The following is a 25,807-nucleotide window of genomic DNA, read 5'->3' on the forward strand; positions in this document are numbered from 1 at the left end:
ACATAGTTTGGAGGATCGGGGCAGACTAGTGGGCCTTTGGGGAATGTGACTATCGACTAGAGAGTTTAGGCTTTATGCTTAGGGTTAGATGTTCTGACAGCTTGAAGGGGTAGGGTTGATAGGGCTGATGTTGACCTAAACAATGTTAACGGGAATCCGTAGCTGCTGAATTGGCATGTCGTTGACATTATTCAAAATGCGTTATTTGCCTTAAGCTGCTCTGATATTCTTCGTTCATTTTCTAAATGAGCCTCTAGCAACAGTCTCGCTTTGGTATGCTATCAAACGGAGGTTTTCTCTACCATATAAAAGACAAGCCCGCATTCCTCTGGGGCAACAAGTGCCTTGTTCTAGCCTTTTTGTGTAACTTACAGCTTTGTTTCAGCTACTATCTCTATGTTAGGGCGTGGTTTCTGGACTTCTCAAGGATGTATCACTCGCAGTTCAGGAAACTGTCAGTGTGTAGCGTCCATCGACGATAATATGTATATAGTCACTACTTTCCAATGCTAAGTATCACTTGTAAAGAAAATGGTCTCTAGGGAATTCTCCTGGTGAATGACAGCCACAGAAGATGCGATGAAAAGGGGCTCCTCAACGTGGAAGATTAATGTGGTCAGAGTGATACATCTTATCAGCCCTGTCAGAATTTCTTTCACTTTCATTACAATTCAATGTTGACCCACCAGATGTTCTGTCTACTAGCCTAGCGTGGTCCATTGTGCATGTTGAAATTGCCCCAGAGGTCTAGGAATATATTGCAGTATATCATATGATGAATATACTATTCCAAAAGAGAGTACTCTGCAGATGGTCAAAGAATGAATTTTTGGGTCAGGGGTCGTTAATGAAACTCTATTAAATCAAATCATCCCAAGTGATCAGCGATATGAGGTGTGAATAACTTAATGCCCAAGGGATAAAAAAGGAAAAGAATACAGTGTGTTTGTTTTTGTTGATCCGCGGGGAAGACAAGCCGGAAAAGATTGGCAGAAAAAAAGACCAGTCCGTCCACTCTCCGTTTTGGGTCGCGAAGTCACCGGAGCGACTTGCCCGTTGTTTACTTCGTCTCTTTCTTTCTCCCACTCTGCTTGTTTGATTGACTTCCATCTACCCTTTGACCCCACTGGTTCTGTCCGGTCGCTATTTTAAACGGCAAGATATCGATCGTTATCATTCTGACACTCTTCGACATTGTGTTATACTTTTCTTCGGATACCCGTTGTGCGTGGCTAAACATACGGTTAACTGCCCAACCGCACGGATCCTGCAACCTTCTGCAAGCTTAAGGTGGGTGCGATGCAGAAGAGAGAATCTACCCAATCCTCAATCTCTGTGTGTGTCTTTTGTCTACCAGAGTATATAGACGAGATTCACTGCGCTTCTTACCCTAGAGATCGCACATAGATGGCACATTTGCCTCCGCAGATCTCAGGACTTGACTAATTGACTCTCTTCTAGTACACTTTAAATCGCCTCATCATGGCTGACGGAGAGGAGGACTTCTCCTCTCTCCCATTGCCCGAACGATTTACGCACAAGGTAAGTCCCGCCCGTCGACAATTTAACTCGATTTCCGTGGACTAATATTTCGTCATTACCATGTAGAACTGGAAAGTACGTAAGGGAGGGTATGAAGATGCCAAACAACAGTTCGAGAAATCTCCAGATGAATCAGATCCCGTTTTCACACCATTCATCCAAGACGCGGGCCTATGGAAAGGAGCTGTCGCAGATTCCAATGTCGCGGCCCAACAAGATGGCCTCGCGGCCTACTGCGCTTTCTTAAAATTCGGAGGTGTTCAGGCTTGCACAAGGTATGATGCTCTTGGATGGTCTATACTGCTTTATGATGGGGGTGGCTAATGTTTCTCCGAAAAGGTCTCGTGCTACCACAGTTTTTCCCATTGTAGAAAAGGGTCTTCCGTCCGCGAGACCGGCAGCAAAGACGAACGCTCAAGAAGCCCTTCTATTATTAGTGGAATTAGATAAAGCAGACCCCGTGATCGAAGAGATGCTGCCTGGGCTATCACACAAGGTACCTAAGGTTATTGCTGCGACATTGACTGGCTTGAGAACAATCTATCACAACTTCGGATGCAAAATTGTTGATCCCAAACCGGTCCTTAAGGCCCTGCCCAAGGTCTTCGGACATGCAGACAAGAATGTTCGCGCGGAAGCGCAAAGTCTCACAGTGGAAATGTACCGGTGGTTGAAAGAGGCCATTAAACCTCTTTTCTGGGCCGAACTAAAGCCGGTCCAGCAAACCGACTTAGAGAAACTCTTCGAAAATGTCAAACAAGAGCCGCCACCGAAGCAAGAGAGATTAACTAGAGCCCAGCAAGACGCAATGGCTACCGCCAGCGCAGCCGCTGAAGATGGTGAAGCCGAAGACGGTGGTGAAGATTACGGGGATGAAGACGGTGAAGAGGTTGATGCTTTTGACCTCGCAGAACCTGTTGACGTGATGCCTAAAGTTCCTAAAGACCTACACGAGCAGCTATCATCATCGAAATGGAAAGACCGGAAGGAGGCACTGGATGCTCTTCATTCAGCACTGAATGTACCGAGAATCAAGGATGGGCCATTTGACGATATTGTACGCGCACTAGCGGCTCGCATGAAAGACGCCAATATCGCGGTTGTGACCGTCGCTGCCAACTGTGTCGACTTACTTGCTAAAGGCCTTCGGAGCGGATTCGGCAAATATCGCTCAACCATCATGGCTCCTATCCTGGAGCGCCTGAAGGAGAAGAAACAGAGCGTCGCAGAGGCACTGGGCCAAGCCTTGGATTCGGTCTTCGCATCGACTACCTTGACAGAATGCTTGGAAGAGATCCTTGAGTTTTTGAAGCATAAGAATCCGCAAGTGAAGCAAGAAACCCTCAAATTCCTTATCCGTTGTCTCCGTACCACCAGGGATGTCCCATCGAAAGCGGAGGTCAAGTCGATTGCTGAAGCGGCTACTAAGCTTCTTACCGAATCCAGTGAGGTTAACCGATCAGGAGGAGCTGAAATCCTTGGTACATTGATGAAGATCATGGGCGAGCGGGCGATGAACCCCTACCTAGAGGGTCTTGATGATATCAGGAAGACGAAGATTAAGGAGTTCTTTGAAACCGCCGAGGTCAAAGCGAAAGACAGACCTAAGCCTATTGTTGGTGCACCCAAGGCTGTGCCAGCAGCTGGTAAGAAAGTTGTCGGTGGGAAAAAGCCAGCATTGGGAATGAAAAAGCCCGCTCCAGCTGCGGCAGCGTCACCACCTGAAGAACCAGCGCCTGCACCCTCACCTCCTAAGAAGGCAGTACCATCGAGATTGGGCGGTCCCAAGACTGGTGGGCTTCCTGCACCAGGTTCTGGTCTGAAGAAAAAGCTGGGAGGCCCCGGAGGTATAGCATCGCCACAACGACGGGTTGTTTCTCCTCCTTCCGAGGAGCAACCCGCCGCTCCTGCTGCTCCCAAATTTGGTCTTGGTAGAGGACTTGCAGGCCGTCCTATCGCCAAGCCAGCAGCTCCTCGCGAGCCTTCGCCTCCACCAGCGGCGCCTCCACTGACCGGAATGTCAGCCATTGAGCGGGCCGAGCTAGAGGAATTGCGTCTCGAGCAGGAGAAGTTTACCCGGTTGGTTGAAGACTTGAAGTCAGAGAGGACCAAATTGAAGTCTCAAGTGACAGAACTTCAGGATCAGAACGCACAGCTCATTGAAGATCATACGAGGGATGTTTTGAGTATCAAGGCCAAGGAAACACAACTTGTTAGGGCTCGGAGTGATGCAGAGACCGCAGAACAGACCGTTCAGAAGCAACAGCGGGAAATTGACCGCCTGAAACGTGAGTTAGCAAGGGCCCTTCGTGCTAGCGCTATCAGCCCGCCCAACACTCTGCCGGAAGGGATTAGCATGGCATATGGAGACGCTGGATCGGTTTATCAGGACACAGCCAGCAATGGCCACGGTCCTTTGGCACGTGGTTACCACTCGGGGTCACGATTCGAGAGCTCAAGACCAAGGAGTTATGCTTCAGCCAGCCCAAGTGAAGAGAAGGAGAATAGTGGTCTGGAATCTCCAGGCCTGGGCAGCAGAGATGGAGGTCTCGGCCGACGGAAGCTAAGCCCTACCTTTGGCACCGGTTATTCCGGAATGGGTAGTCCTACACGGTCTTCAATGTTGGGTTCTAGCAACGCGTCAGGAGATGACCAGCCGACGAGAAGTACAGAGCCAGCGGAGAACTGGAAGCGAGCTGCCGAGGTGACAAGCCAGCTTAAAGCAAGGATAGAACAAATGAAGGTACGTATTTCCGATGCCCAAAATATGGATCATCTCTGACGTCAAATGATGCAGGCTAGGCAAGGACTCACGCGACCACCTGCTCAACGCTAATGACTGAACGAATTCATGTTTCCTCCTTCTCTGACCCTCTTTCTATATCCTCCTTCTATCGCGTTCTTGTTGTTTTACATACGGTTTGGCGGGTGCTCCTTAGGCTTGGGTGGGCTGGCTAACTCTTAATTGCTTGTTTAATGCGCTTCAGATTGTGGGATTTGCTTGGCTTCACTGGGATCATTAAAATACGTTTAGGGGGGCATTGTCTGGCTGCATTTTATTTTGGGTTTGACTTCATACGAACACGGTGTCTTTGATGTATAGATGTTTCACCATGTGTACTGGGGTGTATTGTACGGGCATAGCATTATCAGGGGAAGGGAATGGGTCCCCGGGTTATAATCATTTATGAACAATCCAGTCGAGCCCCACATTGTCTCCCAAGCATTGAGGGAAAGAGAAGTTCAAAGGTTCAGGGCGTGGATTATTTATAAGACTTGTATCTACAAGAGCAGACCTCACATGAATGCTTAGATGAAGGGTGACTACAAGGGCGATTGGGTTGAAGTGTGAAATAGCATTCATGGGTATCTGCGACGTGTACATAAGAGTGAAAGAAACAGAGTGGACCATCAAGATGGATTGGGATTGAGGATTGGGTGCCAGAAGCTCTCCACCCATCTAAGCTATTATGCCATCAATAAGTTAACCGAGCCTTCAACACCATTCCCAGAAACCGTGGCCGCGATTTGCTTTTAAACAATTAATCCCAATTTTTGGTATCCGGAAGAGCGCGATATTTTGTCATTAAGATCGTTTGGAAACCCGTCATTGCGGAACTAGACTAGACATTTGGACTAGTTTAGATCTTGACAGCGGACTCAACGGCCTTGCGCTTCTTCTCCTGGCGGGCGACGGCCTTGGCGCCCATGATACCACCACCCCAGTGACGGCGGGACTCCTCGTACTTGTCGGTGTAGCCCTCCTTGATGGTGGAGAGGAGCTTGGAGAACTCAGACTGGTCCTCAGAGCGGACCTCAGTCAGAGCGAGGACAGCAGCGGTCTGATAGTCGAGTTAGTGCTATGAACTATTACCATGAGGTGAAGAGCGATCTTACCTTCTTGTGGACAACAGTACCGAGACGAGCCTTGCCCTTGACAATGGCGTAAGGGACACCCATCTTGCGGCAGAGAGCGGGAAGGAAGACAACCAGCTCAATGGGGTCAACGTCGTGGGCGATGAGGACAAGGGAAGCCTTCTTGTTCTCAACGAGGCCAACAACGTGGTTAAGACCGTACTTGACGTGGTAGGGCTTCTTGGAGACATCCTCCTTCTTCTTGCCCTCGGCAACGGCGGTAGCCTCAGCGTGGAGACGCTCCTTCTTCTCGGCCTTGGTCTCAGGGCGGTACTTGTTGAGGAGCTTGAAGGTCTGGGCAGCGGAGTTGCGGTCCAGGGTGCTCTGGAACTGGGCAATGGCAGGGGGGACCTTGAGACGGAGGTTCAAGATCTTCTTCTGGCGCTGAAGACGGACATACTCGGGCCACTTAACGAAGCGGCCGAGGTTGCGCTTGGGCTGGATGTCCTGGCCAATGCCGAAGTTGCGGGAGCGCTTCTCGATGAGAGGGTTCTGGCTGCAGATTAGCATCTACCATGGTTCCTAGCTAGGGGTGGGCGCTTCTCTCTACATACCTTGGGGGCCTTCTTAGAACCAGCCTTGCCCTGGGGGTAGGGCAGAGGGGCGGCCTTCTTTCCGGACTTGGGAGGCTATCATTGAGAAAAGAAGATCAGCACATCGTGTCCACCAACGCTGCATCTTCTTTGAACTCTAGAGAGAACACTGATCTAGTGTATATTTCAACGACTAGACCAATGTCTCCAGCCAAATCATCGCTGACGCTCGCATCCCGAAGGATTTGTGCGAACAGCGGAATATGCTTCGAGACTTGCGAAATGAAGTCGACGAGATCGTCTCACGACATGTCGCAGAGGTTTTCGAAAGCTAGACAACTAAATCAACTGGACGTTATATGCTTACCATTGTTGTCGACTGAGTTCCGCAACGGCGCTGGGTGACGGGATTGACGGAGAGAAGAAGAAGGGAAAGTTCAAAGTAATTTCAGCTTAGCAGAAAAGAAAAGCTAGTCGCTTCGTGCGTGGGCCGCGCTAGTGCGGATAAATACACTAGCCGATCCGGTTCGATATCCTCTCTCCACGTGACCTAGGGCTAGCCCTCATGTCCTCCTGCCCTCCCTCCCTATTGGGCAGCCTCTCCCTGCAACTCCTATTCGTCGCATTTCACCAGTATACAATAGCACTTCAACTTTCTTCCATTCCCTCAATTGTGAACCAACCGTTTGTATTAGTAACCTATTGTTTTTGTTCTAGACTTTGTCTTGATTGATATCTTGGACTACCAAATCGTTGCCTGCCAACCACCATGTTCTCTGCATTAGTTTCGCTGTTCTCAGGTCTATTCTCCCACGTCACAGTATCCAAGAACAATCTACAGTTGAACACGCCGAGCCTTCAGGTATTCATAATCTGGCATGGCTTCCAGAACCGCCTTCTCAAGAAGAAGACTGGTCTCCTCACCAAATTCCTCCCTCCATTTAGACGCCTCAGTGGGGACGTCCAACATCACCGGCGCCTTATCTTTCAGAACCCCAGATGATCCCGCTAAGCTAGAGAGCATGATTGCCTGAGCTCGCTGGTCACGAAAGCGTGCATCTTCCCCAGTAACCTCTCTCTGTTCCACAGGGTCTCCGTTACTGGGCGCACCGTTAGCATCTGACTTCTTCTCCCACTCAAACTTGAGTTTGTTGGGATCCAGGCCCGCTAGCTCGCAGAATCGGGCTATCACATGTGGGTTGTGAATCACATCATGGGCATCTAGTAACAAAGGCTTGGAGTCAGAGTCGTTGCTCTCCATGCCGTAGTCGTAGAGCATCCGAGTCCACTTCAACGACATGTTCGTCCCTAAGACACCAGGCAGCTCCTCTTTTCGAATAATACCTGTTTCGACCATCTTTATCATTGCACGATAAAGTGATGGGAACACCAGCGCCGGATGACGAATGATGAACGCCAGGCGCCAGGTACGCAGATACTCGTCCGGAAAGACGGTCTCGTTGTTTGGGGAGAAAGTCTGGGAGGGTCCGTAGGTGGCTGGGAATTCTAGGCGGAAAAGGGAGTCATAGCTACCATTCGTGCCGTGGATCATCCGACTGAAAGCCATTGGGTGGCAGAGCCAGAAAGCATGCTCCTTGGTGACCAGCATTTTATTTTCTTTTTCGGCACGGCTGCTGTAGTCCTCCAGCGCGTTCAGACATTCCTGGAAGGCAGACCGGACTTCATCGCACTCTTCGGTGGTCCACTGGTCGCCTGGCCTGTAAACGCGGCTATCCTTGGTGGCAGTCGTATAAGCTTTCATGAAGAAGTAGCCGCCCTGCTCATTGGCGACGACATTGGGTTGATCTGAAAGAGCAAGGATCCTTAGGAGGAGATTGGATGCTGTACGGGGATAGCTGACCAGGAGAAGTCGACGGGGGGGCATCTTGAAGTATAGGGCTGAGTATAGCAATTGGATCGATAAGCTTAAACTTGTCAGGATCAATCAAAGAAGAACTGGATGGCGAGATCCCGTAAAGCGATGGTGTGATCGAGGAGCTTCGATGCTATTTAAATAGCTTTAAGCTCCACTTCACTTCCGTTAGCAACGCCATTATTACTCTGCCGAAACTTTCAAGCAGTACATAACCGCTGGTAACCTCCGAATAACGATCACCAGCCAATGAAACATGGTTTAGACAGTGACTGGTTAATGAAACATCGGAGTAATGGTATGGTAAGTCATCTCCGATGTTGATGAATTCGTTTCTAACAGATAGCTCAGGAGAATCTTGCTATCATGCAGTAGGCGTGGGCCTGGTCAGCAGACCCGCGCCCTGTCATAATCAAACCCCGGGTATGGCTGGACGACTAGACCAATCAGTACGAAAAGCTTGCTCCACCATGGCGGATGTCTCCAGGGAAGTTTGTCGCATTACTCCGGAGTAATGCATTGCACTGATGTTCTGGTGACTACGAATGGCCTCACTCGGAACTTTCGCTCTATTCCAAAAGCCGAGGCCGATTAGTATTGTCTCTCCATTGGGTCCTTAAAGAGGCATCTCCACTGCAGATCGACAAGGGCCATAGAGCCGAGTCCAATAGAGGACTTCAATGTTGGGCTCCGGGGCACTTTTCTGGGACCCTCTCGGCTGTTCTGTTGCCTTTCAAGGCTAGTGAATGGCGGTTCCCACTCGACAATTGTCCAGTGTCGGAAAGCCAGCTTCCGAAAGCCGTCTTCTGTTTCACTTCATTTATTGAGATGTCCGGAGCATACTCCGTCAGGGAAGATGCAATTGTTGTAACCTTTATTAATGTCTGCAGATGACGGGAAGTTGGCTGATCATGTATGGGTGAGCGCTTATGTCTATTAATGTGTGAGTCTTCAAGTCAGATCAACTGGGACTGAGCCATAAATGCGATATAAATCGGAGTATAGAGTAACATATGCTTGGAGTTAGTTGATCTGCACAAAAATTATCGAATCATATCCACCTAGGGTCTGCAATTCTTGGTTGGTTTATCGGTGTATGGTGAATTGAACCCTAGTTAATAGAAGGAAGGTTATACTACCAATGTCTAAGACCTAGCATATGCAAGTGCATACGTAGAAAGGTCTAGAGCTAGAAGGCAGCTACTAGATTGCTTAGAGTGATAATGTGCTTGCTATTGTGTGATACAGACAATGGAAAAGAAAAATACCAACTATATAGCTCGGCGTCCAACTTTGCCTAGATTACCCTAATATTCTTCAAGAGAATCGAAGAATACGTAATGTTATAAACAACCATAGGTCCTCTCTGATATTACCCTTTGCCCAAATAATGAATGTCCATTTATGTACGCAGCGTTGCAATTTACTACTACTGAGGAACAGAGCTCTGCGGACTTATTCTTGCAACCCGTCCCTCAGTAAGCACTACTTCCCAACGTCTATTCCCCAGGCCCTGTTACTCCCGAGCTATATGTTCCAGAACAGATCTTGCTAACCTAGATGATCTAAAGCCACTTGCCTTGGTTATTCCACCACGAATAGGGACAGTTGGAGATATGATGCCGCTTCTTCATCTGCCATAGTCCACAAGTCACATCTGGGTATGTGTCAAAGCATAGAGAGCAATTGGACATGGAATTTTTTGCCCGAGTATCCTATATTGGTGTATCGGGATATCATGATCGGCACTGATAAGGGTGAATGCAAGAGGCAGATACTAGTCTTATATGAACATTGATTGCCGTAGACTATTAAATGCACATGATCCCTGCCAATTCCCACACCAACGGACAGTAGAAAGACAAACTCTATAAAAACACCAAGCAACCACCCAAATGCGATCAGAACCCATCCCACCTTTCAAAATTCCCAGCATCCAAACCAAACATATCCAACATCCTCCCCACACTCTGCGTAACAATATCATCCACGCTCTCAGGCATCGTATAGAACGCAGGCATAGGCGGAAAGATCACCGCTCCATAACGGGTAAGGTCCAACATATTTTCCAAATGAATACCACTAAGCGGCGTCTCCCTCACGACCAATACAAGCTTTCTCCTTTCCTTCAACGTTACATCGGCCGCTCTGCAGATCAAGTCATCGGCGAATCCCGTGCGCACGGCGCTCAGCGTCCTCATACTGCACGGCACGATGATCATCCCGTCTGCCTGAAACGAGCCGCTGGATATAGCTGCGGCAGCATCATTCACCGGGTAGCATCGGGTAGCAAGTGCACGCACGTCGTTCGCTGTATACTTGGTTTCGTATTTAATTGTCTCGACCGCCCAGCGGCTGATGACTAGGTGCGTTTCGACGTTCATTTCTCGTAGGCGTTCTAGGAGGCGGATGCCCAGGATTGCCCCCGTTGCCCCTGTCATTGCGACGATGATTCGCATTGGCCGGGTTGGGGGGTTTGGTTGGGTTTGAAGACGTGTGGATTGTGGGCTTGGTTCTGTGGCTGCCGAGGCTGATGCTTTTGTGTCCCATTTGTGGGAGAAAGGCGATATGCGTAGATTGGGGAAACGATTTGTTAAGTAGAGAAGGCTCCCTACTAGGACGATGATGGCACTGCCAATCCAGCCCATCTTGTACAGTACGTTGGTTTTTTGAGGTTGGAGTTCGGGATGGACTGCAGAGTCGGCCTTATACTGTATACCTATGCGGGTATACTATAGGACAGACGAACAGATCTAGTCTATAGCTATATCTCTTGTGGATTCCGGGTTATACACCGGGAAATGTCCTCAACATTTTGATAATTATTTACCCATATTGTTGCCGTGATATCCAGAGCCTATCCAGGCCAGAACAAGATTTGGAGAACAGGCTTTGGCAAGCCCACGCCAAATGACGACATTTAATTATTTTGCAACAGATTATTCAGATATACCATTGCTTATACGTCAGCTGCTCGGTTGCGGGGCCGATCAATAGCAAATTTGGGGAGGACGTCGTGGTCTCGGGATCTCCAATTTGGGGTAAATCCGCTGATTGTTCCGACTGCACGTTGACGTCGAGTTATGCATGGACTATAGTATCGTGCATGCCATAGCTCACAAGACAGGGGGCATAATTATTTAAGTAGAATGGAGTTACGATGTAAACTTTGATGCTTTCAGCTTGTTGCATACAGAGATCGGCCCCTTGTCTAAGTTTGTTATATAGTCGTATCCACGGTTTCCAAGAAAAATGGACCACACGGCTGCCGCGAAAGACTTCCGCCGTTTCATTCAGGAGCTGGAAGATGAAGGAGAGCTCCTGACAATCACCAAAGAAGTCGACCCCCACCTGGAGCTCGCAGCCATCGTGCGAAAAGTGTGTGAAACTGGCGAGCGAGCCCCATTGTTCACAAACCCGAAAGGCCGTAAGGATGACGGGTTGTTTCGCGTCATCGGAGCATCCATTGGGTACAGCAAGCGTCCTGGAATGCAGCTTTGTCGGTTGGCTAAGTCGCTTGGGCTTCCATCATCTGCTACTGGCCACGAGATCGTCCAGAAGATCAATGAGGCCAAGACGAAGCCTCCAATCCCATGTCGGAAACTCGAGTCAGGCCCCGTCAAAGACCATATTATCCACGGTGACGATATAGATCTGACACAGTTGCCTGTCCCTCTTTTGCATGAGCATGACGGAGGCAAATTCATCGAAACAATGGGCATGCATGTCGTACAGAGCCCTGATGGGAAATGGACTAATTGGTCCATCAGTAGGGGCATGGTTCACGGCAAGCGTGAGCTAGTTGGACTGGTGATCCCGAAACAGGATATTGGGACAATATTCAATCTCTGGAAGGAGAAAGGTGAAGACATGCCATGGGCTGTATGTTTCGGAGTGCCGCCTGCAGCCATCATGGTCGGCGGCATGCCCATTCCCAAGTGGACCAACGAGCCGGAATTTATCGGTGCCTTGACCGACGCCCCAGTTGACATTGTCAAGTGCGAAACAAACGATCTCTGGGTTCCTGCCAATGCAGAGATTGTCCTTGAAGGTGTGGTTTCAATTAGTGAAACTGCTCCTGAAGGCCCCATGGTGGAATATAATGGCTTGGTTTTCCCCGGACACAAAACCCAGTGTCCTATCTTCAAGGTCAACACCATTACTTACCGCCACGATCCTATTCTTCCAATCTGCGTCGCGGGTCGAGCTCCAGACGAGAACTCCACTATCTGGTGCACAATGCAAGCTGCGGAGGTCCTCAATATTTGCCAGAAGGCCGGCCTGCCCATCAATATGGTTTGGTGTCCGTTTGAATCACATTGCTTGTGGTTTGTTCTTCAGGTGAATCACTCGAAACTTGTGGATATGGGCACCAATATGGAGGAATTCTGCCGCAAATTAGGGCATGTCGTATTCGGTTCCAAGCCAGGATGGTTTATACCGAAGATCTTCTTGGTAAATGACTACATTGATCCAACCAATCTCCCAGATGTCATCTGGGCTGAAGCAACACGCTGTGAGCCTGGCAGGCATGAGTTTATTTTCAACGAATATTCTAACATCCCACTCATACCCTATGTCACGCACGGCTTGCCGTCCAAGACCGGAATGAATGGGAAAGTTGTCAAATGCTGCATGTTGCCCAATGAATTTACAGAAAAAACGCTGCAATGGAAAGAAGGATCTTTTCAGGGTGCCTACCCGGAGGATGTTAAGAAAAAGGTGCTTGATAACTGGACAGCGTATGGATTCCAGCCTCTCTAGGTGACATAGTGCTACTATTTCCCTTGTTAGTCAAATTTCTCGTCTGTCGTAATAGCAAGTGTCAGGGACATACCATCATATCGACATTTCGCTCAAACTCCAATCCATAACATCCCATTTGGAAAATCAAAAAGTGCACATTGTATCGTAGAAAAGAAATGAAATATATATATCATAGCAAATCACCGCCAAGCACCTATACCAGGGAATCCACCGCGCCCTACGCTAGAACTTGCCGCTTGGATAGCCTTCTTCTTCCCTAGAGAGCCCTCTTGACTCCGCACACCAGAAACAATCTTATCGATATTCGTTTCGACGACAACACCACCGACAATCATCTCACTCAGCACCGCATGCATCGTTTCATAACCGAAAATGAGATCCAGCTCGCATACATTCTCGAATATACGGTCCAGTGCCTCGACAAAGACTTGAATCAGATCAATAAGTGCGAGTGGGGACTCGGTAGATGTTGAGATCATAATGAAAGAAAGAGTGGCATATGTCCGGTAGGTCACTTGTGTCGGGGCATCGGATGGGCCCTCTGCGCCGGAGCTAGCACCCCGAGAAAGCAACGGAGGCAGAGGCAGGAAGTTGCAAGCGCTTGGTGGGCGCTGAGCGACCAGATCATAGATCTGTTGTATAAGCGATTGCTTTGTTTGCGTGTCCTATGTTCAGAGTTGTCTTGTATTAGCTAGTTTGCCTAGTAAAGGATGTGGATGATCAACCGACTTACGATCTGGGTGTAGAACTTGCTCAGTCGCGGCTGCCCATTATTATTGAAGACGAGTACCGCGTTGATCATTTTGCCGTTCTATAAAATAGTGTATCCGTATTCAACTGTACAGAAAAATAAAGAGAATATTGAAATCCGAAAGCGACCGAAAAATGAAGTTGTGATAGCAGTTGAAGCTATTGTAAGCTCTCTTATCGGCCTGAATCCGCGGGGCGGCATGTCGGCAAAAATACCCTTCCGAGAACTCCGCAGTGCTCGGAAGACTTTCTTATCTTGGATTTTATCTGGAGAAGCTCTCGGGCTGCAAACATAATGCTGTCGTTTCTTTACTGATCTATATCTTGACACTCCACTTATCGCTCTCACACGAAACCAGAACGAAATCACCATGAAGCACACAATATACAGATGTACAGCTTGTTCGCGTCAACGACTACCCTTCCCTCTCCGACGAGCACTCTCAACCGCCATCACTCCGAATACTCCCTCGAACCCGAACAAAGTTCCCCTCCACGACTTGACTCCTGCAGATATCTCCTACTACTGGGATACTCAAGTACCAAATGAAACTGATTTGACCTACGCCGACAAATTCTTCGCACCCTCTCGCCACTCCCCGATCAAAATATGGTCCGCTAGCAAATTCCGCACCACTCCTATGTCATCAGTAGAGCCTGAAGTTGCCTTCCTTGGTCGCTCGAATGTCGGAAAGAGCTCTTTGTTGAACGCAATCATGGGCAAGGAGATATGCTGGACTTCTTCAAAACCGGGAAGAACAAGAGAGATGAATGCGTTCGGAATTGGAGGTACGAAAGGCGGCGAGTCGAAGATTGTTCTGCTTGATATGCCGGGGTATGGAAAGGCGAGTAGGACGGAATGGGGTATTGAGATTATGAAGTATCTTCAGGGAAGGAAACAGTGAGTGCACACCCTATTGTACTCGGGATCCTCGACCCATTCAAGCTGACTCGCAAACGCATGCTCCCAGACTCCGACGGGCTTTTCTCCTTATAGATAGCTTACATGGTCTCAAGAAGACAGATGAGGATATCCTCATGCTTTTCCGGAAATATGCCATTCCGCACCAGGTCATCATGTCGAAGGTGGATAAGATTCTGGCCAAGAAGAAGAGTCAAGTGAAGAGCGGAGCATCAGCGGCAAAAGTCGCTACATTACAGACCTTATTGCAGAGTTATAGACCAATTCTTCAACCTGATGGTCGGTTGGAAGGGCCTGGTGCCCTAGGTGAGATCCTGACATGCAGTGCAGAGACGCCTATCAGCCCCGGCAAGTCGTTAGGAATTAGCGCAATCCGCTGGGCTATCTTGTCGGCTGCTGGATTCGATGGGAATATGAAAGCGCACCCCGTACCCACCGGGTCGCAGGTTACTAACATCTCTCCCGCCGCATCTTAAAATGCAATTCAAAGAACAACTGTTCTTGGAAAGGAGTCAGTTGGACCGCGGAGCTGACTTGGGTATAATATCTAATTACAGGTGAATCACATAGCGGGGCATTTGTCAGGCCTTGCAAGCAGTGCTTACTCCTTAGTAACAACTTTGGGGGTTGTTAACATTAGGTTCCGGTCCGTCAACATCGCAATTTACGGCGGGTTCCTCCCAGCTAAACTTTCGCACGGAAGTTATGTGTCTTGTGAAGCCACCATTGAATATAGAATATGCCCGCATTTTCAGCCTAGATGGCTCTATTGATTCGACATGGTTGTCGAATAACCATTTGTCCTGGAGAATATGAGATGGGTCGGATCTCTTGACGATGAGGGATTGGTCCTTCGAAAGCTAGAGGCATAAGTACTTATGCTTATTCCGCTGCATGATTACACTGCTTCTATTGATGAGGCAGACTGTCTTTTTGTCGGTGTAGACTTGACATCCAGACTGCTAGCATTTAGAGCTATTCCATAATAGTGTCACGATGTTCCCATTTCGTTACGAGTGGGACTCGATAGAGAAAATTGTCAATAGTATGTATTCTATAAGAACCCATTATTAGGGCATGCAGGAAAATCTGCTACATAACAGCTTCGGAGAAGCTGATGATGCACTTGTCTCTGGTGATCAAACTTAGAGATATGCATGTGAAATATAGCAGTGGCACGAAACATGCGTAAAGGGGAGGAGGTCATAGTAGGATATAATGTAGTAAATGGGTAAGAGTCTGATAAATAATCATTTTGGATACCAAAACGCCTGTTCATCATAACAGCATGTCAAAAGTATGCCAACCGCGCTATGCAAAGTGTAATAAAGAGAACAACTCCTTGAGATTGGGTATCATTAATGTTTCATGCCTCAAAGTCCAGAAAAGAAAGGAAAACACCGTAGGACGCAGGGCCATGTGTGGCATACAGGGCCCTACCAAGCGGTGAAACGAGAGCGAGCTCCGGCCGCTGCGATAGTATCAGGCATCAGACAGATCATAGTCTTCGTCGGCATCGCTGACTTCCTGGCCCCAGCGATTAACGACTATACGTCTGCCTAGCTGATCTTCTGGTACCCCGTCGCGAGAAGCACCAAAGTCGAGAACCTGCACGAGGATCTTGTCAGCAAGGAGAAAAGCAGGGATTTAACCAACTGCACCTACCTCGATATAAGTCAAACTATCACGCTGCACCGCAGCCACACATTTCCGGTCGTTGAATTTGACCTGCCATACCCCACTAAGGTCGGTGAGAAGATCTCGCACGCACTCTCCAGTCCGTACATCCCACATTTTTAATGTCCTATCAGATCCTGAGATAACCTTCTGGCCATCATGCTGAAAACATGTGATCGCACCTGTATGAGCGCTCAGCATGTTTTTACATTGGCCTGTTTCTGGATCCCAAATTCTCAGAGTCGAATCTGCGGCTGCTGAGACCAGTCGATCACACTTCAGGTCAAGCAGTCCAACCAGGGAAGAGTGGCCCTCAAGGTTGTACAGGATGGATCCGGTTTCGAGGGACCACACTTTCACCATATTATCCATGGAGCCACTAATACAGCGGTTTCTTTTGTGGTCTAGCACCACGCTGTACACTTTCAAGGAATGGCCTTGGAGTCGGTGAAGAGCTTCTCCAGTGGAAATCTTCCAGACTCTCACCGTGCAGTCATAGCTTCCGCTAACTAAGGTATCGCCGTGCGCAGCGATCGTGCGGACCGAGTGCTGATGCCCTATAAGAGCGCGGACAAAGTAGGGGCAGTCGGTATCGTCGACATGTGGTCCGTTTTGGTAGTAGACAGGATCACCCGGTTTTGGGAGCTTCCAGATTCTAAGATTTGAGTCTCGTGAGCCAGTGATGATCAAGGGCTCCTTTGGCATCATCTCAGGGGTGCCGTCTGCCTTTTTCCCCACTTCTACCGGTAAAACAATTTGTAAACATCGTACTGTGGACGTATGACCGTGAAAAATCTGAGTACACCTCGCCCTTTCGATATCCCAGACTCTCACTGATCTATCGGTCGAACCAGACACCAGAGTATTACCGTAGTACTCGAGAGCCCAGACACCACCCTCATGTCCCTCAAGTGTCGCTCTCAGAGCCCCAGTTCTAGTGTCGTATACATTGATATTTGTATCGTCACTGCCAGTCAAAACCTTATCCGTATCAAACTGAAGACAAGTGACAACATGACGGTCATGAGCGCGAAAAGCGATGTGACGTGGTTTCACACTGGGTTTCATCCAGCCATTATGAATCGAGTGGTGCCGCTGATAGAGAGATTTGTAAAGATGCAACCCTCGCAGGGACGGTAAGCCAATATCTGGATATGGAACAGCTGCGGCTGCAGCGTTTGCGGCACCATAGGGCCCTTCTGCCGCGGTGACTGACTTTCTCCAATCAGAGGACTCGGAATGATCAGTCCCGCTAGATGATATTTTTCGTTTTGCAAGCTTACGGCTTGAGACACGTGTGCATGCTTTTCTCTTCGGGCGGCGATGCGCAGACGAAGGCCTATCACTGGGCCCTGGCAGTGGTTGCATAGAAGGAGAACCAGACTCAGGATCAGGTTTAATTACAGGAGACGACACGCTTAGGTCCTTCTCGTAATCTTCACCCCCGTTAGGAAACTGCCATCCCCACCCTTCCCTGATTGCACGCTCCAGCTCTCCTTCTGGGAGAACATATCCATCTCTATCGAAAAGTTCCTTCCAACTCTTTTCATCGGAATTGATAATATGCCTCCATTTCTTAGAAACTTGTGCAGCACGGCACATGGTCTGAGCGTCAAAGTATTTCACAATATTTAGGCTTAGTTCAAGAGGCAAAAGAGCCAGGAAATCGCATTTTAAGGCGGGGTTAACAACGTCAGCAACGAAATGCAAAGTTGGCTTCGGACACCGCCTCAGCAACTGGTACATAAGGTAGGTCTTCAGCCCTTCTGGAACTGAGTCAAAGAAGTCCAACACACTGGGGATATCCATTAACGATGTCGGCCGTAGTGTATCAGAACTCGCGGGTAAGATGTTAGGCCTGGAACGGTGCGGGGCAGTGGTCCTAGGGTCTTCTGCACGTAGAGAGCTCACAATGCGATGATCGTTGTTGTCAAAGCTGGAATCCGTATCGGCTTCGGGGTCCTCAGCCGAATCAAAGGAAGAGTCGACATTCATTGCATTCATCGCAGCAACGGGAGACAAGCTAGGGCTTGGTAGGCACATGTCCTGAACAGTCACACCACCAACGGCTGTGAATTGTGATGTTGAACCCAGAGAACTTTGCTGGGGAGCTTCCTGAGACGTTTCATATCCAGTATCTTGGCTCGTGGAGGTTCCCGATTCGTCTTCCGGCCCGCCGTCTGTCTCTATTTCTTGCGGAATGGCTAGCCTGCTTGGATCGCCCTCTGGACGAGCCAAACGTCTGCTCCTTTCGGGGACAACAGTCGATTCAAGTTGATCTTTTCTGGTACTGGGAGCTTTGGAGCCCTCCTGGGATTCGACTCCGGAAGACAAAGGTGAGCGTAGCAGCGTTTCCCTGCGAGAGGCATTCACACCGTGGATTCTCCTCCTAGGTAGTACGCTTTCGCCAGCACTATAATTGTTGCTTTCCGTTTCAGGAGTCGCCAAACCAGCCACCACAGGATGTGTGGATGTAGGGCCATGTGAACGGGTTGAGCGAATCGATTGTTCTGATGGAACTCTGGCAGGATACGGTCGCAAATAACCGTGGCGAGTTTCTGGGGCTGCTAACGCACGACGTTGCTTTGAGCTCGACTGCTGACTGGATGGTTGACTAGACCCTTTAGGGGGGGCAAATCGACGGGGAAGTTGAGTATCATCAGAACATATTGAAGTCACAGATCGAACTAGGCCGTTGGAGGCTCTCAACGCATCATCCTTTTCCCTCAACTACAAGTAGCGCATTAGTAAAGACCAAATGATGGGGAGGATAACCGAACAAGCGACAATTATATAAGGGACATACCTCATTGACGGCGCTTGTAGTATCATCTGGTTCATTGAACACGACGGAATGACCCCCGATCTCAAATTTGATATTTCTCAGCGACGAAGGAGTGGGAGATGATGCTAGAGGATATAGCTTAGGGTCAAGTTCTCGCGTTGCGCGGGGTGGCTTTATAAATAACGGAGGGAAAGTCGTAGTCGTAGTAGTCGTTGTGGTCACAACGGTAGTTCGAGTAGCGGGGGCAAATGAAAATTGACCGACAGAGCCGGTGTTTGGCACATTATCAAGCCCACTGTTATTGTCTTGATCGTCCATATTGTATGTCCAGCGCGAATATATCGAGGGTCCAATGAACTATGTCTAGCTGAGGTGCACGGAAGACGCGTCTCCTTGTGCTGATAAGGGCTCGACTTCGGCGACGTCGGCGGTTATAGGGACATCAAGATACTATCGTTATATTTGTATTCGTACTCAGCAACAACAAAACGCAAAGAGTGAGATGCTATCAAAAAAGCCGGCGATGCTCAACAGGGAAACGATCCGTTATATCGAGGGCGGTCAGCACGGTACATACACGCCTGTAAGAACCATCTAAGTGCCGAAGAGGGTAAAAGCGGTGATTAAAGCACGGCCATAAGGACGGCGTGTCGTACTTGACTAAGAAAAGGGAATGGAGGAAATAGAGAAAAGTGGGTGAAGGAAAAAAAGACAGCCGTGGCGTGCTCTGCTGACAAGGAGGTGGCGGCGGAGGGAGAGGTGGAGGTGGTTGGTCGTGCCTCCTCCGGTGGTCAGGCTTAGTTTTTCAGTGTATTAGATCCCGTTAGTTACCCAAGGGAGAGACACTAGGGCGGATTAGCCCGATTGGGCGGACTCCCGAGGCTCTCTCCCCCGCAGGGACTTGTCAAAGCACAATAGATCGGTATTAATCAGAAATTCTTCTAATAATAATACAAACAAATAATCACAACGAATAAACCCATGGGCATTCGGATACGTCAGACAAAACATGAACAGAGTATCAATCACATCTTATATATAGAACCCCCGATCATAAGCACATTTCTACCCCGAAATTTTTTCCGGCACTGCTTGAGACAGTGCCCTGGGGTATAGAAAGGAGAAAAAATATATATATCACAGAAAGGATTCGACGATAGCCATAAATAGAGCATGGACATGACCCAAAGATCTACAAACTCTACTATGCGAAATCATTAGTGATGTACCTTATTCACGAGGAACGGTTAACCTTGAGGGTTGCAAAAAATGTACACGTACACATGGACACATGTCTCTTTTCGCTTAGCAAATGTTGAAGATGAGTGAACTACTTGGTTGTCAATACGTATCTCACCTGTCCTTATGAGATATCATCGCTCATGTGCTCCCTGGCCTTGAATCTCTTATTCAGTTTGCAACTCCTTTCGCTTTTCTTTTTCTTTTGCCTTTACACAAAACTCTTCTAATAAGTAGCCTTTGGACTCGGATGACTTTAACTGTAACCTCATAGCCTGCGCACGTCTTCAGGGAGGGGCCACTATACGTGAATTACTCCGAAATTTCAATACGGTGCAGAGGTCAGACTTATCAAAAGCCTCCGACTGGAGTGTTCAGAAACTAACTTCTCCGATGCAAAAATGACGGTGGATGAAGCAAAGAATGGCGATAATAGTGGACCCAAAACTAACAAAGGCCCACTTATTTTTCCTTACGGAAACCAGGGGTAATCAAGAAGACTTAGGGATGCGATGCAAGGTGAGAGAGGGTCAAGCAACAGATCATAGGGGTAAGCATTGAATGAGGTTCAGGTTGTCGTCCATAGAACTAATTTTCGAGCCTTGCTGGAGTTGATACCATCTCAGCTTGTTCATGGGAATACTTTTCTTGAAATAGACACGCTATACCCTTTTCGATAAAATTTGACAAGCACTACACCTCCGAGCATCCCAGTACACTGAAGAGAATAGTAGAGGCCAAACTACGAGATAGGTGGGTAATACAAAGTGTTTTCTAAAGGAACTTAGTAGTATGACTCGGGAATTTTATTCTTACTCCCAAGAAGGCTAGAACCTAGTCCCAGATCTGTAGAAATTTTTACTGGCAGGAACAGTGACAGCGGAGCAGTGTCTTGTAATATATCCACAGAATCTTGCGGGGAAGAAAGTTACGTACTCCGTACAACATCTTTTACCCTAAAAAATTTTATATTAAATACTCTAAGATAACTTATAGTATAAAAACGAATAGTATAAAATTTACATAAAAAAAAAAAAATTTTTTAATCAGTCAGGTTTATTTATATCTGACTATAGTTTAGGTTTATTATATATGTTAGCAGTTAGTTCTTTAGCTACATATGGAATATTATTAGCAGGTTGATCTGCTAATTCTAAATATGCATTCTTAGGATCATTAAGAAGTACAATGGAAATTTGCCAGTTTGCTGTTTCAGCCGGAGTTTTGTTTCCCAAGGTAAAGACGAACCGTACTTTGTTCTCCGGTCGCGTATACCAGCCAGATATCCTCCCAAGTATCGCTCTGTAAGAGTCTCCTTCAAGTCGTCAATGCATTCGCTAGTCCCCGATAACCGTCCGCTTCTATATTTAGCCTCTATAGTAAGCTTCTTGGAGTCTTCTAGTAACAGTGGAGCTACCTCTTACCCCAGGACAGTTGGAACAGGTCGGACACCTTCACTGAGACGTTCTCAATCCTCGGTGGGGACTACTGAAAAACCCCTCTTTCTGGTGAGAACCAAGACCAAAAACGGAATTTTTGGTACAAATGGTTCGCATACCAAAGTCACGGGATTTGATGAACACATCTATATTTCAACTTCACCTTTTGAGACACACGAACTTCTGCTCTCTCCATCGGTTGGAGCTGGATGCATAGGAACTCAAGTATGAGAAATGAACTCAATAAGTCAATAGGAAAAAGTAAACTATAGGTCCAAATCAAAGGCAATCCCTGCATTACGGTGGGGAAAACGAAGCCGAAACAGCTCATGACAGGAAACAACCCGAGCCTCCCGTGACCTTGACCTGTGTTCACCTCATGTCGTCAACTTGACTCTGGATCTATGATAGACAGTCCGCTAGCCGAGTGCGCAGTTCAACCAATCATCTCGCAACAATCATCGCTCCTTGCCCCTAGCTTCATTCTCTTCTATGCATGATTGTCCATCATGGCTCGTATCAAGTTTACTACTGCGCCTACATCGGCTGTTCAAGTACAGTCCGCCCGAGTTCTTCACGAGAAGAAGAGCGCGACTTCTACCCGGAAGAAGACACAGGCTGAGGTTGAGAATCCGGCCAAGTCTGCTGTGTCTGAGGGCTTGTTCCTGAAGCAGCAACAAAGTTTAGAGATGGTACAAATAATGCTACATGTATCGGTAAGTGTTTTCAAGTCAAATTATCTCGGATACCTGCTTATAAGAGCAATGGCTAGTTTGGGACATTATTTTATCTTCGGTGCGTGTCGCCGGCAGTGTTCCCTAAATATCATTACCATCCTCATGCGTACATCATAGGGAGTTCTTACCGCTTCCCTGCTTCGACGATCGAGACCTGAAAGAGGCTCAACGAGAACGCAGATATTCATACCGAGAATTCCTCGACTCTAAATCACGCCATGACACTAATGGAGGCGACCCAGATATCGCTTTCGGTAATGGGAAGAGAGGCCAGCCACTCAAGGTGATGATACGCGGCACCGATCCCAAGGCAGACATGATACTTGATGTTCTGGTACGCTCCACGGATTACTCCTGCCCCTCCTTATCTCAATGGCCAGTCCATCTACCTTTCAGTGCGTGTTTTCATTGACCGATGTAGGAGAACGGCATCTTCGACGCTCTGCGCAAAAATATACTTGAAGCTATTCAATTGACTATCCTTGTCGACAAGGATGCGCCGCAAAATGTCTTAGAGTCGTATACATTCTCTTTCAAATATGCGGGGGGATCAGGAAATGTGGACAGTTGCCTAGAGAGCTTGTCGATAGACCCTGTGGATTACGTGGCTGACATGAGATCGGCACAATCAGCCAGGGTAGGGCTGGAAACAATAGTCAGACGTTTGATAACACTCAGCACATTTCTGCCTACTCTGCCTAGTACAGCAAACCTCCATGAACCACAGAGACGATGGCCTAACTTGGTATAGATAAACGCAATCTGGGAGTCAACTTGTTTTACACGGAAAACTGCCCTTCTGATTATGAGCCTCCTGGCTTTACTACGGCAAATAACGACACGATAAAGTATCCGCTTAATGAGAACTGGAGAAAGGAGACTCAGTCATGTGGGACGATGAACAGCGGATGGCATACGTGAGCATGTCCTGTGCTTACCAAGTTACTCCTACCTAACGAGAGCAGTGTGGGACTTAGGGTAACATCTCTCAAATGGACAGGGCCAGACCCTGAGGGATCGGAAGTACTACCCACGGTACCTTCAGATATTGAATACACAGATGAGGTTCCAAGGGCAGACGATATTGGTTTTGTCGATGAGCCTAGTAATTTGCGTCGTACAGAAGCAGGAAATGATCATTTGGCTTTGGACCAGTCACTAACGTACCGTGACGATAGTAGCTTTCAAGAAGCAACTCGAGATATTGCTGATAGGCAAAAGCTACAGAATATGATGCAAGTGTGTGCTCCTGCATCTTGCGAGTCGCAACTTCGTTTAGAATACGAAAGCTAACCGAAGCAGACCAAGGGATCTTCTTACTCTGATAGTGACCTCATACCGACACAGCCAATCAACCCTGATGTTGCAATTGAAGACAATTACAATTCTACATTACAATTGGACTCAAGGTGGTCTCTTCCAGAGGAGCGAATTGCAAAAATTAGAGAACACCTACGTTTGCAAAAACCGACATTCAATTTACCTCATTCTGAGACCCAATCTCAGGGCCTGGTCAGATGTCAGTGTGGGTGGAACGGGGAAGAAACAGAGATGGTACGTTTATAGGGGCGTTGAAGAAGCAGCAGCTACTCACGTTGTCAGTTAAATTGTGCCTTCTGTTGCACGCGTCAGCACTTCTTGTGCTATGGGTTTGAAGGCCCGAATGACCCCAAAGTTCCTGACGTTCATGCTTGTTACAAGTGCTTACTGGGGCCAAGCGATACCCAGTTGCTCCAGGAAATGAACAGCCTCGTACTTCTGAGAAAAGCTCTCAAAGTCATTCTCAACGAGGGATTTCCAAATAAGATCTCAGAATTTACACAAAAGCTCCGTAAGATGACCCAAAGAATTGTGTCGAGACCAAACTAAATGTGAACAGACTGTAACGGACAAACGATTATCCAAATAACCGACATCTTGAAGAAGAAGGGGTTCGTTCAACCCACACCAGGCTATAAACTCAAAGGATTTGCCCGACGGGGTTTGCCAAAGTATAGCATTCCACAATCAGAGAATATCCGTCAAAGGTTAAAGAAGGAAATATTTCACCCCATGGTGAAAATTGAACACCTTGTAAGTTCCATACTAGTCTTAAAAAGGCAGCAAAAAATACTGATGATCGTCACAGTACGTCCTGAAGAATCCGAATGAACCGGATAACTTAGATCCAACTTCAACCAGTCAAGAGCTTGGCCCCATTGATGTTCCTACTGTTCAAGCTGGGAATATGCCATTCGATGGGCTCAGACCGAGCGGTCATGAGACACAGAACTCCAGCGGAGGCCTGCAGGATCTGCCTATAAAGAGCCGGGATAACAAGAGAAAGTCGTTATCGGACAATGATAAAAACGAGAGCTATGAATCCGATGACCTTGATAAGAATGACCGGGCTGCAGAGGAGCAACTACATAACAGCTTCCTGACTGAGGAGAGCATGAACTCAAAGGCCAGGGGATCAAGCCAGCGGACATCAAGTAGTCAGGGACCTCGACGTAGCGGCAGGAAAAGGCGTAAGATAAGCAACTACTCCAAGCTTATCGATGTTGGGGCCGAGACGAGCGATCATGAGAGCGTCTAGACCGAGAGGATGTTTCTGAAAGCACAAAGTGTTCATCTTGACATGGTATTAACCCGTCTTTCAACAAGTGGGAAGATAGGACGCTGGTGTCGGACCCAGTGAAAGGAACCAAAAAAGAAAGGGTGGTCCAGGGTTTGCAGCATAGCAAGCACTTGAACAAGGTGTCAGAGGAAAGAGAAGCAAATGCGGTTTTACCGAGAATCACCTTATGAAGGCTGTCCCTGAACGGCTGAGGCTTGGGCCGCCTCGGGCAAAAGCATTCTGGATTTGATGGGCTATTCTGGGAGGGTGCCCAGGAAAGACTTCAGAAAATTCGAAGGACTGATACCTAGTTTGTATTCTACTTTTGAGGGGTTGTTTTTGTTGAAGAAACTGGGTTCCATAGCTGAGCAACTTGTATCAGTCAGGTCGCATACTATTCGCATATACAATGTGCTTAAACTGGAAAACAATGGGTAGTGTTTCAACAAAAACCAAGTGCCACTGGTATTAAACAGACATCAATCAGTGATATACTCGGCAACAATGAAGATCTCTAGGGTCACCGTGATGTTTCTAGGACCTCGGATACATTCATGTGTCATTGAATTAGGATCAGCCTGTAGGGCAGATATGCTTTCTCGGATCTTTGATGACATACGGTTATGTGTCATGGGTTCGGAGGGAAGGCGATCAGAGATGTTGAGATGTTGAGATCTTTATCAACTGCAAGGCACACTTGGATGGGCCCGGATCAGCGATTACCCCTTGCAGCAGCAATCGTACATGGAGCGAATCATGAACCAGAACGGGGAATTCTGATGGGGAAATCGTCAGATTTGAAATCATCATGAGGGGCAGGAGAAGGCCTGAGCTCAGCTGATCCACGCCTCTACTCCGTCATTGGATTGTGGGCTGTAATTGATCGATTGTTGCTATGTTTGGAGTACTCTAAAGGTGGACGGGTGGGAACCAAGCCACCCTCTGTGCGCTTGATCGGATCCTCGTCGACTATACTCAGTATTGCAAGGGACGTGGGATACTTATAGATTAACCGATCAAGATCTGGGA

At 47.9% G+C, this 25,807-nt stretch overlaps 10 protein-coding genes across 10 annotated transcripts; 5 read left to right on the forward strand and 5 right to left on the reverse strand.

Moving 5' to 3' along the window:
• Positions 1-1,482: 1,482 nt before the first annotated feature.
• F9C07_2774 (putative spindle pole body component) lies at positions 1,483-4,324 on the forward strand (the record flags this gene model as incomplete). The annotated part of the gene is made up of 3 exons (XM_041284757.2): positions 1,483-1,542; positions 1,609-1,817; positions 1,882-4,324. The coding sequence occupies 3 exons, from the start codon at positions 1,483-1,485 to the stop codon at positions 4,322-4,324; spliced, it is 2,712 nt and encodes a 903-aa protein (XP_041142869.2).
• A 15-nt stretch (positions 4,325-4,339) lies between these two features.
• On the reverse strand, positions 4,340-6,445 carry F9C07_2277578 (60S ribosomal protein eL8). The gene is made up of 4 exons (XM_041289790.2): positions 6,358-6,445; positions 6,012-6,086; positions 5,440-5,949; positions 4,340-5,384 (listed from the first exon to the last, which is right to left on the reverse strand). Exons 1-4 carry the CDS (start codon positions 6,358-6,360, stop codon positions 5,184-5,186), a joined length of 789 nt encoding a protein of 262 aa, XP_041142870.1. The 5' UTR covers positions 6,361-6,445; the 3' UTR covers positions 4,340-5,183.
• A 380-nt stretch (positions 6,446-6,825) lies between these two features.
• F9C07_2772 (uncharacterized protein) lies at positions 6,826-7,875 on the reverse strand (the record flags this gene model as incomplete). Its single annotated transcript, XM_041284763.1, has 1 exon — positions 6,826-7,875. The coding sequence occupies one exon, from the start codon at positions 7,873-7,875 to the stop codon at positions 6,826-6,828; it is 1,050 nt and encodes a 349-aa protein (XP_041142871.1).
• Positions 7,876-9,764: 1,889 nt separating this feature from the next.
• On the reverse strand, positions 9,765-10,511 carry F9C07_2771 (3-polyprenyl-4-hydroxybenzoate decarboxylase; the record flags this gene model as incomplete). The annotated part of the gene is made up of 1 exon (XM_041284764.1): positions 9,765-10,511. One exon carries the CDS (start codon positions 10,509-10,511, stop codon positions 9,765-9,767), a length of 747 nt encoding a protein of 248 aa, XP_041142872.1.
• A 604-nt stretch (positions 10,512-11,115) lies between these two features.
• F9C07_2770 (UbiD decarboxylyase family) lies at positions 11,116-12,627 on the forward strand (the record flags this gene model as incomplete). The annotated part of the gene is made up of 1 exon (XM_041284758.1): positions 11,116-12,627. One exon carries the CDS (start codon positions 11,116-11,118, stop codon positions 12,625-12,627), a length of 1,512 nt encoding a protein of 503 aa, XP_041142873.1.
• A 182-nt stretch (positions 12,628-12,809) lies between these two features.
• Positions 12,810-13,432, reverse strand: F9C07_2769 (clathrin adaptor complex, small subunit; the record flags this gene model as incomplete). Its single annotated transcript, XM_041289791.1, has 2 exons — positions 12,810-13,295; positions 13,364-13,432. The coding sequence occupies 2 exons, from the start codon at positions 13,430-13,432 to the stop codon at positions 12,810-12,812; spliced, it is 555 nt and encodes a 184-aa protein (XP_041142874.1).
• A 116-nt stretch (positions 13,433-13,548) lies between these two features.
• On the reverse strand, positions 13,549-19,584 carry F9C07_2277583 (WD40-repeat-containing domain protein). The gene is made up of 3 exons (XM_041289792.2): positions 18,786-19,584; positions 15,968-18,709; positions 13,549-15,910 (listed from the first exon to the last, which is right to left on the reverse strand). Exons 1-3 carry the CDS (start codon positions 19,080-19,082, stop codon positions 15,785-15,787), a joined length of 3,165 nt encoding a protein of 1,054 aa, XP_041142876.1. The 5' UTR covers positions 19,083-19,584; the 3' UTR covers positions 13,549-15,784.
• On the forward strand, positions 13,752-14,778 carry F9C07_2768 (putative GTP binding protein; the record flags this gene model as incomplete). The annotated part of the gene is made up of 2 exons (XM_041289778.1): positions 13,752-14,281; positions 14,352-14,778. 2 exons carry the CDS (start codon positions 13,752-13,754, stop codon positions 14,776-14,778), a joined length of 957 nt encoding a protein of 318 aa, XP_041142875.1.
• A 1,607-nt stretch (positions 19,585-21,191) lies between the features above and the next one.
• Positions 21,192-21,495, forward strand: F9C07_2766 (uncharacterized protein; the record flags this gene model as incomplete). The annotated part of the gene is made up of 2 exons (XM_071511008.1): positions 21,192-21,307; positions 21,438-21,495. 2 exons carry the CDS (start codon positions 21,192-21,194, stop codon positions 21,493-21,495), a joined length of 174 nt encoding a protein of 57 aa, XP_071363830.1.
• Positions 21,496-21,812: 317 nt separating this feature from the next.
• F9C07_1253457 (meiosis specific protein) lies at positions 21,813-25,406 on the forward strand. Its single transcript, XM_071507849.1, has 10 exons — positions 21,813-22,158; positions 22,215-22,237; positions 22,297-22,513; positions 22,601-22,880; positions 22,931-23,096; positions 23,145-23,418; positions 23,482-23,733; positions 23,782-24,010; positions 24,059-24,252; positions 24,308-25,406. The coding sequence occupies exons 1-10, from the start codon at positions 21,952-21,954 to the stop codon at positions 24,755-24,757; spliced, it is 2,292 nt and encodes a 763-aa protein (XP_071363831.1). The 5' UTR covers positions 21,813-21,951; the 3' UTR covers positions 24,758-25,406.
• The last annotated feature ends 401 nt before the right edge of the window (positions 25,407-25,807 follow it).

The sequence above is a fragment of the Aspergillus flavus genome, chromosome 2, assembly GCF_009017415.1.
Source record: "Aspergillus flavus chromosome 2, complete sequence".
Classification (NCBI taxonomy): Eukaryota; Fungi; Ascomycota; class Eurotiomycetes; order Eurotiales; family Aspergillaceae; genus Aspergillus; species Aspergillus flavus.

Coding starts and splice junctions, on each gene's coding strand:
- F9C07_2277583 (XM_041289792.2), bottom strand. CDS start 19,082: ATGGACGATCAAGACAATAACAGTGGGCTTGATAATGTGCCAAACACC. Junction 18,710..18,785: donor CTACAAGCGCCGTCAATGAG/GTATGTCCCTTA, acceptor CGCTACTTGTAG/TTGAGGGAAAAGGATGATGC. Junction 15,911..15,967: donor ATAGTTTGACTTATATCGAG/GTAGGTGCAGTT, acceptor ATCCTCGTGCAG/GTTCTCGACTTTGGTGCTTC.
- F9C07_1253457 (XM_071507849.1), top strand. CDS start 21,952: ATGGCTCGTATCAAGTTTACTACTGCGCCTACATCGGCTGTTCAAGTA. Junction 22,514..22,600: donor ACATGATACTTGATGTTCTG/GTACGCTCCACG, acceptor TGACCGATGTAG/GAGAACGGCATCTTCGACGC. Junction 24,011..24,058: donor AGAATTTACACAAAAGCTCC/GTAAGATGACCC, acceptor AAATGTGAACAG/ACTGTAACGGACAAACGATT.
- F9C07_2277578 (XM_041289790.2), bottom strand. Junction 5,950..6,011: donor GTTCTAAGAAGGCCCCCAAG/GTATGTAGAGAG, acceptor ATCTGCAGCCAG/AACCCTCTCATCGAGAAGCG. Junction 5,385..5,439: donor GTACTGTTGTCCACAAGAAG/GTAAGATCGCTC, acceptor CTCGACTATCAG/ACCGCTGCTGTCCTCGCTCT.